This window comes from Triticum aestivum, chromosome 5A, assembly GCF_018294505.1.
Source record: "Triticum aestivum cultivar Chinese Spring chromosome 5A, IWGSC CS RefSeq v2.1, whole genome shotgun sequence".
Classification (NCBI taxonomy): domain Eukaryota; kingdom Viridiplantae; phylum Streptophyta; class Magnoliopsida; order Poales; family Poaceae; genus Triticum; species Triticum aestivum.
The window spans coordinates 567,677,063-567,696,163 of NC_057806.1; the positions used below are offsets into that span (position 1 = coordinate 567,677,063).

The 19,101-nt window shown below is 43.5% G+C and overlaps 1 protein-coding gene and 2 long non-coding RNA genes across 16 annotated transcripts; 2 read left to right on the plus strand and 1 right to left on the minus strand.

Moving 5' to 3' along the window:
• The first annotated feature begins 2,038 nt into the window (after positions 1 to 2,038).
• On the plus strand, positions 2,039 to 4,585 carry LOC123107736 (uncharacterized). Its single transcript, XR_006451732.1, has 3 exons — positions 2,039 to 2,313; positions 3,623 to 3,749; positions 4,197 to 4,585. It is a non-coding gene; the product is annotated as an uncharacterized lncRNA (long non-coding RNA).
• Positions 4,586 to 6,976: 2,391 nt separating this feature from the next.
• LOC123104842 (uncharacterized) lies at positions 6,977 to 8,462 on the plus strand. The gene is made up of 2 exons (XM_044526749.1): positions 6,977 to 7,410; positions 7,961 to 8,462. The coding sequence occupies exons 1-2, from the start codon at positions 7,376 to 7,378 to the stop codon at positions 8,385 to 8,387; spliced, it is 462 nt and encodes a 153-aa protein (XP_044382684.1). The 5' UTR covers positions 6,977 to 7,375; the 3' UTR covers positions 8,388 to 8,462.
• Positions 8,463 to 8,918: 456 nt separating this feature from the next.
• Positions 8,919 to 17,160, minus strand: LOC123104843 (uncharacterized). Of its 14 annotated transcripts, none has more exons than XR_006450562.1 (14): positions 16,777 to 17,160; positions 16,585 to 16,679; positions 15,231 to 15,328; positions 14,638 to 14,756; positions 14,387 to 14,517; positions 14,158 to 14,299; positions 13,943 to 14,014; positions 13,680 to 13,777; positions 13,294 to 13,353; positions 13,028 to 13,123; positions 12,525 to 12,652; positions 11,448 to 12,448; positions 9,464 to 9,545; positions 8,919 to 9,369 (listed from the first exon to the last, which is right to left on the minus strand). It is a non-coding gene; the product is annotated as an uncharacterized lncRNA (long non-coding RNA). The 14 variants fall into 14 exon arrangements; XR_006450556.1 differs by having other exon boundaries at positions 9,464 to 9,737; positions 12,393 to 12,448; positions 16,777 to 17,153; XR_006450557.1 differs by having other exon boundaries at positions 12,393 to 12,448; positions 15,235 to 15,328; positions 16,777 to 17,151.
• Between the last annotated feature and the right edge of the window lie 1,941 nt (positions 17,161 to 19,101).

Below are 19,101 nucleotides of genomic sequence, written 5' to 3' on the forward strand. Positions count from 1 at the left end.
TGCCAGATCACTGCAGTTCCGTTGCTCGACACCATAATCGACGGTGGGGTCCTCTACTGGTTTGATTCAAACTATCAATGGTATGCCTCATTCCCTGTATAAACATCTGGGGATAAATTCATCTACAAGGTCAAAATAGATGCTGGATTAACACGTATTCAGAACCTGGAACCAAGGAAATTTTTGCGCAACTGTGGAGTAAGCAATTCGAATGTATATCATAATGCGTTTTGTCGCTTGCATGATATCTGCAACTGAGTTGAATGTATATCATAATGCGCGGCATGCCATCTACAGTTAAATGTATATCATAATGCGTTTCAAGCCGACGCATCAAAAGAACAGTGCATTGGATGCCATCTACAACAAATAGTTAGAAATTAATCACCAGGAAAAGAATAATCAGGAGAGGACAAAGCAACCTCGAAAAGAAAAACTACCAACAGATATATGAAAGAGAGACAAAATACATGCAATTAGCATGATGCGGGTAGTGTATGGATATACGCCCCCTCTCCCTACACGAAATCATTCATTATTCGAGCGAAAGCACTATTCCAAGAAGAAGAAATCGACTATCTTGTTTTATGATTATACCAAAAGGATATGCACAAACGAAGGCAGCTGAACCCAAAACAAACAAAAAGGGCACCACACTGCAAAATATAAGACCATGATGGTACACAGATATCTCAAAAGGCCCCAGCAGAGGCATACCCTAAGGGTAAACGTTATTCTGTGTTTCAATAGTGCATTCTACAACTTTATCTTCAGTAAGTATTTTTAGCAATTCTCTTAATGCACATGAGACAGAACATCACATAGTTGTCCATGAGTAAACATGTGAACTGCTAGCATTTTGGATAATAAAAAATCAGCAGGCCACAATTCAGAAGAGTGACCTGGGAGGACTATTGCAATTGCTATATCGGAATCGTACATCTAAGAAGAATAGTGGGCACCAAGATTATTGGAAGAACACGTCAGCAATGAAAAAGATACTAAAAGGATTTATAATATCACTTGGTCGCTGTAATCATAGTTCTGGTTACCTTGCTAACATTTAAAATAAAAAGTGTGTAGTAGATAACCCACTAATCATGCATAAGACATAAACTGCTCAATAAACAGAGGTATGAAATACTTAGATTAACACCTGAATTGCTTCAGAGTCATAAGGGATGATACATTATGTATGTGCCTGATATCTGAATCTTAGAATAGCAGTTAGACTTCCTTTTATCTATTTGGAGTGCCAAAACAGTAGGAATTTGTTAATTGGAAATCATATGAAGTTACATCATGAAATTTATTATAAGCATTCTTTCTTGCAGAAGCGGGTGGCAAAACGTAATGGAATACCAATTTGAAACCCAGTAAGGTGCCAAAACAGTAGTAAATGAGTAAGAACAATAGCCCTCTGTTCTAGCCAAATTAGGGAGCTCACTGATGCATGGTGTTGCACTTCTACAACAATACCCAGATTTGATAAGCTTGCAGAGTACACTTTCTGCAGAAAAAATGAAGGGATCAATTTTATTATTATTTCTTCTACATATAATAAAGTAATACACAAAACTACATGAAAGTTAAACTGATGCAATAAAAAACTTTGAGCTCGGAACTTAAGCCCTGGATCAACTAATCTAGCATGGTAGCTTATTCTTCTTAATGAAAGCACATATATTTAAGAACTGCTAGTGAATCACAACTCCAACTAATTTTGCAAACCAAACCATGAATGGGAGCAAGCATCACCTTTGTAGAGAGAGTGGCACAAGGGAGCTCTGCTTCTCATGACGAAGTGCAGAATTGAGGAACTGATCCTTTGGTTCAGAACCCTCTCTTACTATTTACGTCAAAGCAAATAGAGAAAAGCTCTTTTACGGTGATTGGGGAGTTACGAATTGTAATTTCGTATAACTCCCTCATCGATTATTTTCCACCGTTGATTTTAACCTATTAATTAAAAAATTGAGTTTAGTCAATAAGGGTATTATGGTCATGTGTATTTTTTCAGTACTCCGCTGGTCAAACCCCCCGCATCTGGGTAACCATCTCGCGAGAGGGAGGAGCCGGCGCGAGGACGTGGGAGACGGCGGCGCAGGCGTGAGGACCTTGGCCATGACGTCGACGCCAGGACCTGCAGGCGAAGACGCCGACGCGAGATCCAGGAGGCGAAGCCCCGGCTGGTCTTGGTCGTAGTGGCCGCTCCCCCACATACGTCCCCGCCGATGCCGCGTGAGGTTCTGGAGGGGACACCGCCGCCGCGAGGTATTGGAGATCCCGGCTGTACTTGGTCGTAGAACAGAGGTATCTCTTCCTCCCATCCTTCCCTCCTCACGCCTTGTGCTGGCGGTGGAGACATGGAACAACTGCACATTGTAGCACCTTGAAATAAAATTCAGTTAGCAGTTAGGGTTCAGATTGGTAGTGGATACGCCAGCAGTGCGTTCGCTAGATTGCGCAACTTCAACAGTCACTAATCGCATGATTAGCGGCTGGCTAGCGTCCTCGATGCCTGCAATGATGATGCTGCTGCTGACTGTTAGCACGCTGCTGCTGCTACATTTTTTACATGCACGAATCATCAACACAAAACTCTAAGGAAAAAGGGATATGATATGATTTTTTTCAGCAAAGAATCATTTGGTTTGTCACACAAACATACAAGTAGAAATTGCAGCCTTAAAGTTTCCAGAATCAACAATTAACTATGTAAGCTTATGGTCATACTCCTGTATCATACACGTACACAAGTTCAGGCCATACATGTATAAATTCTGTTAACTGTCAAGCCTTTATTCAGTAATGAAATCTTGAATTTTGGATTACTTGTAACAGCATGTTCAAACAACTGAAATCTTTCTGCAGCATACACATACAAGTTCAGGTCATACATGTAAACTATGGCTTGGAACAACTTAACTAGTGCTAATAACAGTTTCATAGTTCAGTTTCATGTGTTTGTTTTGAAGTTTTGAAGAGACACAGGTTCAGAGTTCACAAATTTCTTACAACATGTAGCATTCCCCAGTGGCATTTGCTGCTTATAAACTACAGAGAATACTGGTAATAAATCCCACTAAGCATAGGTAGTGGAGAGGATCAAAATTCAGACATATGATAAACTACAGAGATTCTGCAATTTCTGAAGAGTAGTTAAATATTACTCCCTCTGTCCCATAATGTAAGGTGTTTTTTGACACTAGTGTAGTGTCAGTGTGGTGTCAAAAAAGGTCTTACATTATGGGACGGAGGGAGTAGTTGCTATGATAATGTTTTCATAACTATGAAGAGTGTGTTATATGCTGCTTAGAGATTGTATAGCTGGAGTGGCCTAACAATTCTAGAAGACACTATGCACTGGTTTTGTGTGTCATAAATTCATAATCTGTAGTATCAGTCTTCTTAGTGCAAAAATGGAGACTACATTTCCATGGTACTCACATGCTATTACTATTCTTGCATTAAAATGTACTACACAAAACCAAGGCTAATTTGTTTGACTTCCAAGTCCTTACTTTTCCATGACAACTCTGCTTGGCCACAGTTCATGTTATTTGCCAAAGCAAGTTTAAAACTGAAGTGTTCTCATCGAAATCTTCTCCAATGCATGCAGGACTTTCGTGTAGGAGAAAGCGAGATGTTCATAGTCCACGGTTGTCGTCTGAGTTTGTATATTCCCTATGGTAGCAAAAATAACGTCAATTATTAAGGCAGCCACCGGTTCAAACAGTGAGCATCAGGTACTCTGTTTTCAGCACTCTATAGTTTAAACTCGCTGTGTTTAGTCTAGCAGATCCTTTTTCTGTGGAATCAAGTCTACCAGATTTAGTATTGACCTTTTCTTCTATCTTTGTATACATGACGGTAGTCATCAAGGAAATTTTACACAATTGTACAACCGACAGAGCAAAGGATGCCATAATACTGATTTTATCATTTCCACCATGATTTTCTCTCTTAATCAACCATGCTTTCCTGCACATCACATAAAATTAAGTGTACTTAGGATTGATTTAGTGCAGTTGCAATAGTTCTGCACCTGGGATATCATGCGGTAGCCAGCTCTATTTTTCTTTATTTTCTATGCAATTGATGATTCAGCTTAGTTCGTCGTTAGGGCACTATAATCAATGTTTAGTAATAAATTTTAGTGATTGTCCCATGTAAAGTTGATTTTCTGGCTGCAGGTTTATTGTCTGTCTTGGGTGTTCATTGTAGCAATAGTGTGAGTACTGGACAGCCTTCTGCCACCATCGTTTACCTCCGACTCGCCAGCCAGTCGCCATCGTCTACCTCGTGCCTCGCCGGACAGCGCAGTCGTCAAACTCTGTCTCACCGGGCAGGCACTGTCGTCTACCTCTGCTTTGTAGTTAATTGTGTGCTAGCAATTCCTCCGGAAAACTTGTTAGGTTATTCTAACTCTGCCATGTATCCATGATCTTGTTTTCTGAACATGTAATTTTTTTAGTGGTTTCATTTTCATTTTATTTATCATAGCACTCCCATGATTTATTTCATTTTCTAGTGTATATTTTTAAATTTTATTTTCCCTAATGGCCATGGTGTGAGAGAAGACTACTAGCGGGCTTGGGGATGTTCACTGCTTTGGGCGTTGCACTGAAGAAGTTTTGCCAAAAAGAAATAAAACTAGAAGCAAAATTCAAATTCATGAGCATTTTCGTAAAAAAAATTGTTAAAAAATAAGTTTCCATAAAAACTCTCAAAAATTCACGATACCCTATATTCAATCTGGGAAAGTTTCTAGAAGTTTTGATGAATAGAAAAAAAATAGAAGCAAAATTCAAATTCAGGACCATTTTGGCTCAATATTTACCCCAAAAACAAGATTTCAGAAAGAAAAAAAATCCACACTATTCTTAGCTCAGTCAATCTGGGAAAGTTTCAAGAAGTTCTTCCAAACAGAAAAAAATAGAAGGAAAAAAAATTCAGGAAGAAAAAACTCAAAATTTGGCATGAAAAATCTCAAAAATCCACACTACCCTTATATTTAGTCTAGGAAGATTTCAAGAAGCTTTCTCGGACAGGAAAAAAACTAAAAGCAAAATTCAAGTTCAGGAGCATTTTTGGCTCAAAAATTGGGTAGAATATTTTTTCTGAGAAAAATATCCAAAAATAAAAGTTCCTAGAAAAATTCCATGAGTACCAATTTTGGAGATGTTAGTTAAACTTCACTATAGAACTTGGCTTTGTAACAATCAGTTTGATGCAAATAGAACCAATACTGTAGATCAGGTTCGGGTGCATGTTAACTCTACATGGTAGCTCTATGCTGGTTATGGGTCTGAATGGGCCGTAGCGGTACTTGTAGACCAAGATGACCCGTAGTGGTAGTTATGGGTTGGAATGACCCGTGGTGGTAGTTGTGTGTCGGGACTATGATTCAAGGTAGTTGAGTGTCCGGATGACCTGTTATGGTACTTGTGGATCCACACGTCCCAAAGTTGTAGTTGTGGGTCCGTATGACCCCTAATGATAGTTCTATGTTGGTAGTATCTGTAAGGGTAGTTGAGAGACTGTACGACTCATAGTTCTAGTACTGGTGCTGACAACCCATAGTGCTAGTCGTGGATTCGGATTACTCATATTAGTAGTTGTGCGTTTGAACGACCCATAGTGCTAGTAGTAGAATTGACAAAGTATGGATCATTGTGCTAGTCGTGGTCTGGATGACCCGTAGCGGTATTTGTTAGTTCGGATGACCCATACTGCTAGTCGTGGTCCGGACAACCCATCGTGGTGCTTGTGGACCCGGATAACCGATAGTGCTAAGTTCTGGGTTCGGATGGCCCGTAGTGCTAGTTGGGGATCAGATGACTCATAGTGTTAGTTGTGAGTCCAGATGGCCAATGGTGCTAGTTGTGGGTTTTGACGACCCATGGTATTATTAGTGTGATCACCGCAAGTACCGGTTTTACACATCCGGGCCCATTACTACCGATCTTAGTCGTCCAGACCCACAAGTATCGATCTTAGTCGTCTGGACCCACAAGTGTCGGTCCAGCTCACTACAATCGATCTTACTTGTCTGGACTTAAGTACCGGTCTTACTCGTTCGGGCTCATTTCTATCGATCCTAGTCATTGAGACCCACAAGTATCGATCTTAGTCATTCGGACCCACAAGTATCGATTCCAGTCATCCGGACCCACAATACCGGTTTTACTCATTTCGGCTCACTACTATGGATCTTACTCGTTCGGGCACACTACTTTTGATCTTAATCATCTAAAACCACAAGTATTGGTCTTAGTCGGCGGGTCCACAAGTATCGGTCTTACTCATTTGGGCTTACTACTATCGGTCCTACTCGTTCGGGCTCACTACTTCAATCTCAGTCATTCAAGATGAGAAGTACCGATCTTAGTTATTTAGGTCCACAAGTATCGATCTTAATTGTCCGTACCCACAAGTACCAATCTTAGTCGGCCCAACTCGCAAGTACCAATCTTAGTCGTTTTCATCCACAAGCATCGATCTTACTCATTTAGGCTCATTACTATCGATCTTAATCATCCGGAACCACAAGTACCAATCTTTGTTGTCCGTGCCAAGTACCATTCTTACTCATACAGGTCCACAAATACCGATCTTGGTCATCCAAGCCCACTACTATCAATCTTAGTCGTATTGACCCACAAGTACCGATCTCAGTTGTCCAGAACCTTAAGTATCGATCTTGCTCATACTGACCCGCAAGTGCCGATCTCAGTTGTCCAGAACCATAAGTATCGGTCTGGCTCGTTCCGACCCTCATTGAAAAAATTATACTTTCTATTTTTAAGAAAATATTTCACGCGTTTACACCAAAAATACCTTTTCCCCTTCACTAAAAAAAATATAATCCCGTCACTTTTTCCAAATTTTCAGCCCTTGGCAGCCGGGCACCTACATCAATCACCAAAAAGAAACTCCAGCCCCCACGATCTTATCCCCCACGTAGCGATCACTCCACCCCGCACATTCTCCTGCTCCTATCCCCTCCCCCATTATCGCCCCACCAAATCGGAGCTCCTCCTCCAGTCTGGTTGAACGCAGCCCCCTTCTCATCTGCGGGATCCCGGCCGCCGCCTCACCCACGACCCTCTCCTCCACTGCCAAGTCTGCGCGGACGCCGCCTCCCTCCTCACTGGCGGGATCGGAGCCGCCGGCCACCGCCCACCTCGCCTGAAGGATCCGATGCCACTGCTCTTCTATGCCGATCCATCACCGGCCACCGGTGGTGCATCACCTGCTTCCCCTGACTGAAGAATCCTTGCGGCGTTTCGAAGAAGCTGTGGGTGGAAATTTCGGAACCGCTGCGCCGACGGTGGTGTGATGCCGGCGATGGGTCCGCTGGCAATTCGATATGCGAGTATGTCTATGTCGCTGCCAACTCTGGAGGTGTGTTCACAGGATGATTCATACCATGCTTGAAAATGCACAATCTTGCCTTCTAAATCTGGATCAAAGAGGAAATGTGGCTACTGCGGGGGTGGAAGGTCACGATCATGTCATCAGTTAGATCAAAGGCAATATTAAGCACAACCCTGTCATCTACAAAAATTACTCAGCACACTCTCACAATCCCTGCTGAAACTTTTTGAAATCTTTAGGTTGTGATAACTTTTTAGGAGTCGGTAGTACTAGCGTTTCAGAGACTAACAGGAGAAGCAAATTAATAATTGTGCGTGCCACCGGAATTAGCAGTGCTAGTGTATGTAGAAGTAAAACTAAGTTGTAACTTGATTCTGTGTTAGTTGAAAGCATAGAAATAGCGAATCTCTAGAACATTGTTTGAAAAGGCTAGTAATTGATGGCTTGTGAACGGGAGGAGATTACCACACACAGCCTCAAATGATGTTTCTATTTACTACAGGATTCATTCATGTTATGTGTGCGTTTTCATTCAATTATTGTCTCCCATGTTAAAGGTCCTTGGTCACTTCTGCAGGTGTGACCATGAGTTCTGCTACTCCTGCCACGTGAGTACAACAACTGCGAACAAGCATGCTAGTGCGTCTTCTGGGACGAAGACAGTGCCGAGCTCTCGACAGCGCAGTCCTGCCAAGCCTTCGAGATCTGGGTATGGGACACCTTCGACTGCATGCCCCACCGACGGCTACTCAGAGAAGGAGCGGGTGCAGGTGTCACTCATCCAGCGGTTCCTCGCAGGGGGGTTTAGCCTGAGCGGCGAACATCACAACCTGACCCAGCAGTCGTTGCCGTCATGCTGCGCGGTGGACTCGTACATCGTTGACACCATGAAGGATCTCCATCAGCTGCAACGACGACTACATACAGTGAATGATGAGGATGTTAAAGAATATCGAGTCATAGATATAGCATTAGAAAGGAGATACGGATGGCGCATATACTGATGATTTTCAGATCGGAATAACGTGTTCTCCCCATGACATAACCCTGTCGAAAATTGATTTGACATCAGAAAAGAATTGATATTATCGCCCTTTGTTTCATTGATCGTCTGTTTGGCTTACCCTCCATTATTCAATTCCTTTTTGGTATCATCTGCATCAGCAAAGCTTGTTTGCCTAACTTCTTTTCCCCTTTCTGCTGGACAACATCATCAATTATTAATTGCATGTGTGTTTGGCCGCTGAATTAGAAAAACTGTTCTCCTAATGCTTGATTATTAAGCCTAATGCTTCATGATAATCTCTTTTCAGCCCAAGTAATTATAACTGGAGGTCCAAGTGGGCTTATTTTCTAATTTGAACAAATAGCCATAAAAATAGACAAAAGTGGATCAAACAGAACTAAAATGGGATTACGAGGATCCTCGACAATGACATACAACCGCAAAGGTGATGAGAAACCAACATGATATTCGATAACCACTTGACAGTAATATTGCTAACCACTTGACAGTAATATTGCGATATGGAAAATTAAGAGCAAAATCTCAGTTGCACATATATTTCCTCATGTTTACGCACAGCGCCAGATGACATCAAGTTTCAGCATCTTAAACTCAATCCTATAACATTTTGAGCTTTTCACCGGTCAACATACATGTTTAGAAGACAAGGACACATAGCATAACCAATCAGGACAGTTAATTGATGCACTTCTAGACTAAGAAACAACCATTTAGAAATTTCACGCATCGAACAGAAGAGACACTACTACTAACAAGACTCATGATGATTGCCCTAGCTCCACATCGTCATATCCTGCAAAAGGCGTTCGAGCAAGCAGGTAGTACTTCTCAAACTCCTTGAGGTTTAGAGAAGAAACGGTTGCTGCCGTCACCATCCCCTCCGTCACCGCCGCCTCCTTTGCCGAAATGGAACCCACCGCTTCCATCGTCCAGTTTAGGCCCTTGAACTTTCCCTGAAGCTGTAAACAATATAAAACAAGCAAAATTAAGTGGACTGCCCACTCTGATGAACTAGGTTAAATTCGCAGTGTGAGAACATGCAAGAAAAACCACCTTTGGGATCAGATTGTTTGACAGTTGTGGCTGAAGATTTGCACTGGAGACTTTGAGTTTGAGCAGCATTGCATCTTACACTCTGAAGCGAATAGAGTTGTCACGAGAAAGAGGGTCAAACAAATGATCTGATGTGAAGGTAGCCATAAGCAATTTAATATCACGGTGTAAGATGGCCATAGCTGCTCAAACCCGGGCATATATTGTACTCCCTCTGTCCCATAATATGCACTAGTGTAAAAAACGCTCTTATATTATGGGACGGAGTAGTTCTCTGCACATTACAGAATCATCACATTAATTTACGCATATACCCAGCTTCTGTGGACATAAATGGCAAGGAAACAGTAGAGAAAATCAATACCCAACCTATCATGCTCCTGACACATGTGGAACAATTATCAGAAACTGGCCCATGAAGGGGAACAAGCAATCCTGAACTCAATATTACATACCATAGAAGGCATGAACAAGTATTCTGTTAGTGCCTCAATATTACATATGTTAATTGATCTCCCTCCAGTACTACTCCTCTCATTGTACATTTAAGGGAAATAAAATAGGTGTTGTTGATTAACACTACTTGTGCAACGTCCTGAAGGGTTTGACTGACCAGAGAGGAGTTTGAGAATGGTCCAAAAAGACGACATCCAGCAGACCATAGCCAGCTCACAATTGGTCTTTCATGAATACGTGAACACGGTCCGGGCCGGTCCGGTCCCTGACCGAGCCACCATTTGGACCGGCCGCCGGCGGACCGGACCGGACCGGACCGAGCAGCGTGGCGGTCCTCTTTTCCTGGACCGGACCGGCGGCGGTAAAGCTCGGGCCAGACCGAGAGGACCGACGGTGGCGGCGAGGTCGTGACCACGGCAGCCGCGAGAGACGTCTCCTGCGAGCTCCTGGACTCGGTCGAGAATGACGACGGTTCAGCAGCAACTGGACGCGGTGGCGCTGGCGGGCCGCGAGTTTTACATGCGCACGTTTGTTGTTTAGCAATTTTTTCGCTACATGCAAGCAATTTAACGTGTGCATGAGCCAACGATTTTGTACGTATTGGCCTTGCCGTGATTAGAGGATCAAGTTTTACGTGGGGTTAGTCGTGGGATGACGCCGTAATTGACTGATCAATCCTCGTTTATCTGGTCAACGAAAAGAAGGAAAGAAAGAAACGGCCCACGATTTTTTGTGTGCGGTTGGGGTAGCCACGATCACCACCGCGAGCAACTACTGTTGTTGTGGGCTTCTTCATCAGGGTCTGTCCGCTCCAGAAAATATTGACGAAACTGAAAATACTGAAGATTCTGGCGAAACTGAACCGTGATTGCACACGTACAGATTTGGTAAGCCTCTAACGTAGGAATAGGTGTTTCCTTTTGTTTTCTGTTCGATTGAATAAAAGGAAACAACATTATGGAATAAATTGAAACGGTAGCGTGGAGTTAGTCGTGCGTGATTATCGGATCTAATCCCGTTTCTCTTTTCTGTTCGACTGAATAATAGGAAAGAAACTTCAGGGCAGCAGCGCGTGACCAGTCTTCTACCTCTTGCCCCTATCTCTTCGTCAATTGACTGAACTACACTTGATTCTGGTCAACAACGACGGGCGGGGCATGGCCAGTGCGTCGCCGGCGGCTGAGACGTCGAGGAACTATCTGCAGTTTCGGTCCGCTCGGTCGGACCGGTTAAAGACTGGACCGGACCGAGTAAATTTCGGGCTGAAATTTAGGGACCGGACCGGCCAGTTTCTTCAACGGGCTAGGACCGATCGGTCCGGTCTGGAACGGGCCACAAGCGGGCCGAAAAGCCCGCTCGCTCCGTCCAGCCTGGTACGTGATGCATGTTCATAGGATGCACTCAGACCTCCAACTGCGAAAGCCAAACCAGATGGATATGCAAACTGCAATGTTTCAGTAACTGCTTTCATACTCTTTAGCCTAAGATTTAACAAAATTGTTGCTAGGTGATGTCACAGAGTTCATACCTTCATAGATTTTCAACCATCTGTTCACAGAGTTCATCATCTGTTCCATCAACAACTCTGCTCCTCCGCAAGGTCGTGGCTGGACTCCACTGCCTGCTGGCCTTCATTGACTGCCGCTCGACTCCATCGGCCATGGTTGTCCCTGCCCGGCGCGCCTCCCGTGGCGTTCCTCGGATCTAGTGCCGCCGCCGGCCGCCTGCGCTGCCGGCCCCGCCCGCTTAGCACCGCCGCTCCTGGCTCCCGTGGCTCGCTGCGGCTCCCGCAACGTGGGATACGGACCGACTGCACCGTGGAGGAGGGGGTGCACCAGGGGAGGCTAGATATGGTGGGCTTCCCGGCAGCGGCGCGTGATTCCAGTGGCGTGGGTAAGAGGCTAACGACATTTGGGCGATTGAGAGATTTGACGGGAACACCACGAGATTGAGGAGAGACGGTCATGGGGAATTTTCCAAATATTTGACATATCTACCCTTGAAAAATTTACTGGATCCACCTAAATTTTGTAATGGTCCCACCATTAATTGTAATTTTGTGTAATTTAGGTCTTGTAACTCCTCGTAACTCCTATTTTTCCACCGTTAGATTCGAGTGGATGGACGGCTTCTAAATTCGCCAATCACTGTAACAGTTGTAAATAGAGAAATGAAATGCAGCTATCATTAATTTCCCCACCAACCACAATGCAACTACAGTTGTCCATCTATATGAACCACACTAAAACATCATGGATCCACAACAAACCAAGGAGTAGCAGATTCTAAACCCTTAATTATAATGGATACTTTTCATATTGTACATCTCAACCAGGTAATAGTCCATTCTTATTGCATATTAATGCTCGGTTTAAATCAGTGTGTGACTGCCATATGACCCTAAAATATTGCTCTGAGAAATACCATGATATAAATCTAACCATAAACATGAATATACTGACAATATTATTACCTTGTCAACCTAAAACTCTTCAATCTACAATATGGCTTCTGTGCTAGAATTTACTTCTGTACATAATGGGGTCATGTCAAACATTCAGTGATAAAATATTATTTACCAGGTTTTGAGTATCACAATGGGCACCTGAGCCACGACGGCGAGGCAACCATGGCGACGGCGGCGTCCAGATCAAATCCAAAATTGGAAGGGAGAAGGGGGTGAAGTGAGCACATGGTCGGACTGGCCGCCGTCTTTCGGCCACGCTCCTCCTCCTGCATACAATGAGCATAAAAGACCACATCCTAAAATATATATTTTTAGTCCAACGGCAACATGCTACGATCAACTGTAGAATTTTTGTGGCACTTGTAGGAAGATATTAAAATAGTATGTTTGACCATCAATGAACTAACAAAACAGTGGTAACTTATATGTTCTGTAAAATTAACTCCGCTGTCAAATTCACAGATACATGACTATCCTCCAAAAAAATATGACCCCGATATTATTAACTAAACTATGGTTCAAATCTCTAGTCCTCAAAAAAATTAGTATCAATTATCTGGAATTAAGGAATCAAATGGTAAAGCGGTAACAGGATAGGTGATATTGAGGAGGTTGATGGTGAGTTAGGTTTAGCAGGTGACCTTGATGGTGTTAGGTGACAGGCTGAACAACATCCTTGTTCGGCTCCATGGTAGCCTAGGCATAATGGCATCGCCTTCCTCATGCGCGGAGGCGAGCTATAAATTGGTAAGTCAACCAACTGTCTCAATCCTTAAAATACCAAAAAGAGTTTGATTTCTAAATATACTTCATTCATGACACATTGCTAACCATTTGTACAACATCCTACAGACATAGTTATGCTAATCCACCATCCAAGATTACGCCACAACGCAAAACAAATTACCTTTATTTTAGGATCCAACAGCTCTGGAGGACAGCACCTCTCCCCTTGAGATCCACCCCCCTGCAAGTGCAAAAAACAACTCATTGCCACAAGATCATAAAGAAAGTGAACTCCGTTGTCTGAAAGATAAAAGAAAGTGATATGCTTCTGAAAACACGCATGCCATTATTCTCCAGCAGAAATGAAGTATACATCTTAATCATGAAATAAAGAAATATTTATCTTGACGCACTAACATAATAACCACTTGTTATTCTGATCCAATATAGGAAGAACAATTATTTCGTACTCGGTGTCAATTGCCAGGTTTATTCTATCATCAGTATTTGTAAAGTTGGAAAGTGATTTTAACAGACTGATAGTCAATAAGAGATGCAGAAACTAACCAATGTTGGTTTGGTTGTACGGTTCCAGAAGGAGTGATAGAAGGGTAACTTGTTTAATTGGTCAGTTGCAGCTTTGACTAATCGAGGCTCACTACCACCTGAAGAAATCATGAATAGTTCATGCAAGAGGAATGAAATTAGACTGTATACATTATTCTTATCACAAAAATAAAATGGTGATCCAGGATATTATCCCAAAGAATGCACAACTCCCTGGTACATAATCACAAAAATCACCCTCAAAAGAATGTATTTGTACATACCTAAATTTGTACTCCACAGTCCTGCTAGAGAATCTAGATACTTATTCTGTTGATGTCGTAAACATAAGAACCCTGCATATTCAGGTTAACACTGTATAAGGCAAACATACATAGTTCACAAGCATATCATAAATAAATTAGCTTCCATTCCAAAATGGAATGCTACATTGCAAGAGAAGTAAACACATATAATGCTATAACTGGAGAGCCGCAACCTCAGATCTCCCAATAACTAGCAGATGCACATCATTGCTCTGCCATCCAGCTGTGAATGGTGCCAACATGCCATGCCCCTTAAACCTGGAAAGGCTATGCTTTCAAAGTCAGTTGTGGCTTCTAAATATATCGAATGAAAACCTGCATATAACAGAGCAAAATTATGTGATAAATCCACAGATATAATATAATAATAAATTAATAATGGTAAAAGAAGATCATGTATACCCATTTTCGTCAGTTGAGTTAGTCTGAGAAGACGATGCTGAACTGAAATATCTGACTGATGCATCTGATAAACTCTCTGCATGCCCTTGTAAGCTCCCTGCGCTGGTTAAATATTTCACTAATTTGCTTGCCTGTGAAAGTGCAAATTAAGGAAAATGGAATAAATGACCACACACGAGCTGCTAGTCTTCGGCAATGGCAAAACTTGGCAGGTAAGATGTGAAATCTGAACGGCAGAAAGAGAATCTCACTATTGGATGTCTTTTGTCATGTTTTTCGACATGCTTAAGATCACCAAGTCACCATGGATGCATGTCTGTTAGGTCATTAGGAGTGCGACCAGCAGTAAACTAACGTCAAAGGAAGAAGCCTGAACAATACAAAACAGAAATTGAAATGTACTACATCTTCCGAAAGGATGACTAACACCAAAGCACATATTCAATCTGTATCCGCTCTTAAATATAAAATAACAACTAAAAGACACAAGAACTTAACAGAACAATCAACAATTAAATATCTGGTTGTCGTATAATTACAAACTGGAAGCTGGGAACGACAGGAAAATAAATCTAATACCTACGAACAACACTTTGATTTCACTGAACTGCAACCACGATATGCACAGATCCTCCCTTTATTTTATATAAACAGTTGTGTGATCTGTTTAACCCTTAAGCCAAATGGCCAAAGCAGGGATTAATAAAAATAGACTAACAAATAGATCATTTAATTACTCTAACCAGATCCGAGCACCTAATGGACCCATCCATAACAACCTATCTAGATCTATGCACTCCAGTAGAGAGAAAAAATGCAACGAATAGGTAAAGAAGAAGCTCACCAACCAGAAGCATGAACGATGCAGTCTCTTGAAGCAGCAACACACGATAGGACGACCGAAACGGTGAAGGAACAGAAGAAACGACGACAGCAACAAACCTACATCAAAAAAAGATTCAGAAAACAGGAGAACCAAACAAAATAGTTGACAATAAAACACGAATTCCTCATATATAATTAGAAACTGGAAGCTAGGAGCTGACAGGATAACCAAATTAATCTGGTACCCAAGAATAACATCTTGATCCACAAGACTACGACCGCAATAAGCATAGACCTTATGTGCTCTTTTTCTAATCAACCATGTGACCTATCCATTCATGTGATTACATTGCTAAGCAAGGACCAAATTAATCTAGCACTTGAGGACAACACTCTAATACAAACAACTGCAACCACAACAGGCATAGACCACCCATGTTCTTAACCAACCATGTAACCTCCCTGACCGCCAAGGCAAACAATTAAGAAAGGACCAATGAAAACAAATCAACAATGACACCATCTAAGAATCCAACAAAAGCCCACGAATAACATGTTCCCCCGCATCTCTTTTGCAAGGCCGAATCGATTACAAACAAATCCAGCCCCTGAAAATAGTACATTGATTCCAATAACGTCAGAACCACACCCACAGCAACATAGATTGTCTTCTATTTCCCCAACCAACTTGTTAGATGTCCAACCCCGAAGATAAACGAACCAGGAAGAGCTTGGGCTAACCAATCCATTCAGGCAGACAATTTCCAAGAACAGAGCCCATGCACAATCCATCTCATCACCTTCACCTAACAAGCTCCAATCAAGCACCTAAGAATGGCTCCTAAACCCACTGAACAGCAACCACGAAAGTCACAATCCGTAAAATTAACCAGGCATGTGATTCATGCAACTAATCCTTAAGACAAAGAACTAAAGCAGGGACTAACCCGAATGGCAACAAATATGCGTCATATTCTAACCTAATGTAATCCAACAATTAATCCTCAAGAGAAACACCTAAATCTGGGACTAACCCAAACCAATAGTCAGACCAGTGAAATATCTTAAACCAACAGAATCCAACTACAGCAGTCCACGCCAAACCCATAAGCACCAGACAAATACAGAAAGGCAACAAAAACTGACACGAATCTATGCATGCGGCCGAGCCTCCGGCAAAGCAACAAAAAACCGAGGGACCCAAGCAGATCCCCTAACTTCACCAAAGGAAACCGACCACATCCAGGCTCGAGTAGCTAATGCATCCAAAAAAATTGCCGCATCCGACCAGCCAACACGTCCAAAAAACTACTGGAGCCCCACATAAGCATCAGACAAGAGGACTGGAAAGGAGGAGGAGAAAAGGGGTTGACCTGCAGAACCAATTCACCCCCTGTCGCTGCCGTCATTGGTGATGGCCGCTGCTGCCGTCCGAGGCTAAGGGTCGCTGCCGGACACGTGCGTGCACCTGTGTACCAAAAGTAGCAGCGACATGAGGGGAGGGGAGGGGAGGGGAGGGGCCAAAAACATCAGCAGCATGAGGGGAGGGGAGGGGCCAAGAGCACCTTGACCAGCAGCAGCAATGCTAGGGTTAGGGTTGGAGCAGGGGGGGAGGGCGGCGTCTCAAGCAGGCCATGGCGGGAGCACACTCAGAGGGCGAGGTCGGACGATGGCGCCCGTGGATCTGCGAGCCCTTAGCCGTCGCCAAACCTGCTCGCTCTACTTCTTCTCTTCCCTTCCCTTCTGATGACGGGAGGGGGGGAGGTTGCGGGCGGCGTGGCGCAAGGGAGACGAGGAGAGAGGTCACCGCGGCGTTGTCTGAGGGGCGTCGGTGGCAGCGATGTGAGCGGGGCGGCGGCGATGCGGGCGGGGCGGCGAGGACTGAGGGAGGGAGAGGGAGGGGAGAGGGAGGGGAGAGGGCGGGGCGAGCGGTGGCTGGGACACGGGAGGACGAGGGAGGGGGCGCGCGTGCAGGGTGGGGAACGGCTAGGTCATCTTCACGCGAGTGGACAACTTTTATACACCTGTAGGCGAAATGACGAAAATGCCCTCAGCAGGGCAACGAATTTACACGCGGTGGCAGGAACGAGAGGTAACTATTCATTGCAATAGTGTCATCGATTTGATCCAGCGGCTGAGATCAATCCGGGGCGAGATCGAACGGTCCAAATCGCATCAAGCCACCCGATCCAACGGCCAAGAATCCAAATCGCTGAGAGCGCCCGGGAGTTACTGGATCTCTTATTTCTCGATTACAAACAAGTCCAAAAAAACCTCTGAACTTGACATCAACATTTGTCACCTGTCTGTGGCACCATCACAAGTCCACAACAGCCTCCAAACGAAAAAATAAGGGATCACCTCCATACCCTTTGAGAATACGAGAAAAGATTTTCTACCATGCACGGGATCTCCCGTGCATGCATCCATCACATCTTTTATTGCTGTGTGGGACCACTTTTATAGTGTTTTCTCTCATCTTAACATACATTCACATGCTATTATGTACTGATTAAGTTTCACTCAAATAAATAGATACCTGATGCATGTTGAAATAAAAGTTTGATTTATATTCTGTTTGCAAAATTGTGTTTTTCCTGACAAGGTCTTTAAAACAAGACCAATATTGAACATATTTTCAGAAATTATTTTTTTGACAACTAAATCACCATGCTTCAAACTTGTTTCATACAAATTTATTAATTTCATGTGAAAAAATTAACAATGTTTTATTGTGCGCAAAAAAATAATCTTATTGTTTCACTGTGGCTCCCCATGTTCCATTGCATTTCATAATGTCACATTGTGTGCCAATGTGTATCAAACCGATCCTTGGTAATGTATAAAAGTTTGTAAATATTAATATATTTTATTGCAACAAAACTTTGAACTTTTCTAGTGTTTAACGAAACATAGCATAGTTATGTGTATTTTTATAGTGTTTCACCATGTTTCAGAATTTAAATTTTTTTTTTCTGAAATATATTCAAAAGTGGTCTCTTTTCAAAGATCTCGTCGTAAAAAAACAAGTATGAAAACGGAACATAAATGTACTTTTGGTTTAAAAGATAAAATAGATTTAAACTTCAAAATAAAATGAAAAGGCATGGAATGGTGGAGCATAGGTGGTAGAGTATGTTTGCATGTGATGAGAGAAAGATCTAACTAACAAGCATCATAAATGCATGACATCCCATCTCCAAACAAAATCAATGGCGCGTGCATGCACGGTACCTCCCGTGCATGGGAGATTAGCTTTTCTCTTGAGAATACACATGGTACCCTACAATTAAGCGTACAAAGTATAACAAGCCTACAAAGTACAAAGTACACATCGTGTCCCTACGCTGGGAATGCAAGCTGCATGATCGCCTCCTTCGTCCTGTGAAAATCCTGGTCCTGCTCGCGATGTTCCGGGCACACCGACGACGCCTCCCGCTTGCCGAGCACCACGCCTCGTCCCCGCTTCACCTGTAGCCAGTTGTCACCCGCCACCTTCGGGCCCACGCCGGTGATGCGTTCCTCGTGGAGGCCAATGTTGAAGAACAGCCGAGACTCGCTGTTGTGTAGCGGCACGTCGACAAAGCAGTTCATGTCGAACACCTCCTCGGCGGCGCCTTGCTCCGTGTCGTAGGCGTACACCTTGTGCCGGCTCGTCGCCAGCAGGATCTTCTTCTTCACGCCGCAGAGCGGGATGATCTCCCGCTCCCCGCTGAGCTCGTCGCGGATCGGCCGGGGCAGGCTGCCCACGTCGACGCGGCAGCCCGCCGTCCACGATGGGGACGACGGACTCCACGTGACGAGCAGGAGCACGTCGTCGATGAGCTTGTCGTGGACTACGGCGCAGAGCGAGCCGTCGAGGTCGGTGAGGTGCCGAATGCGTGACGCCA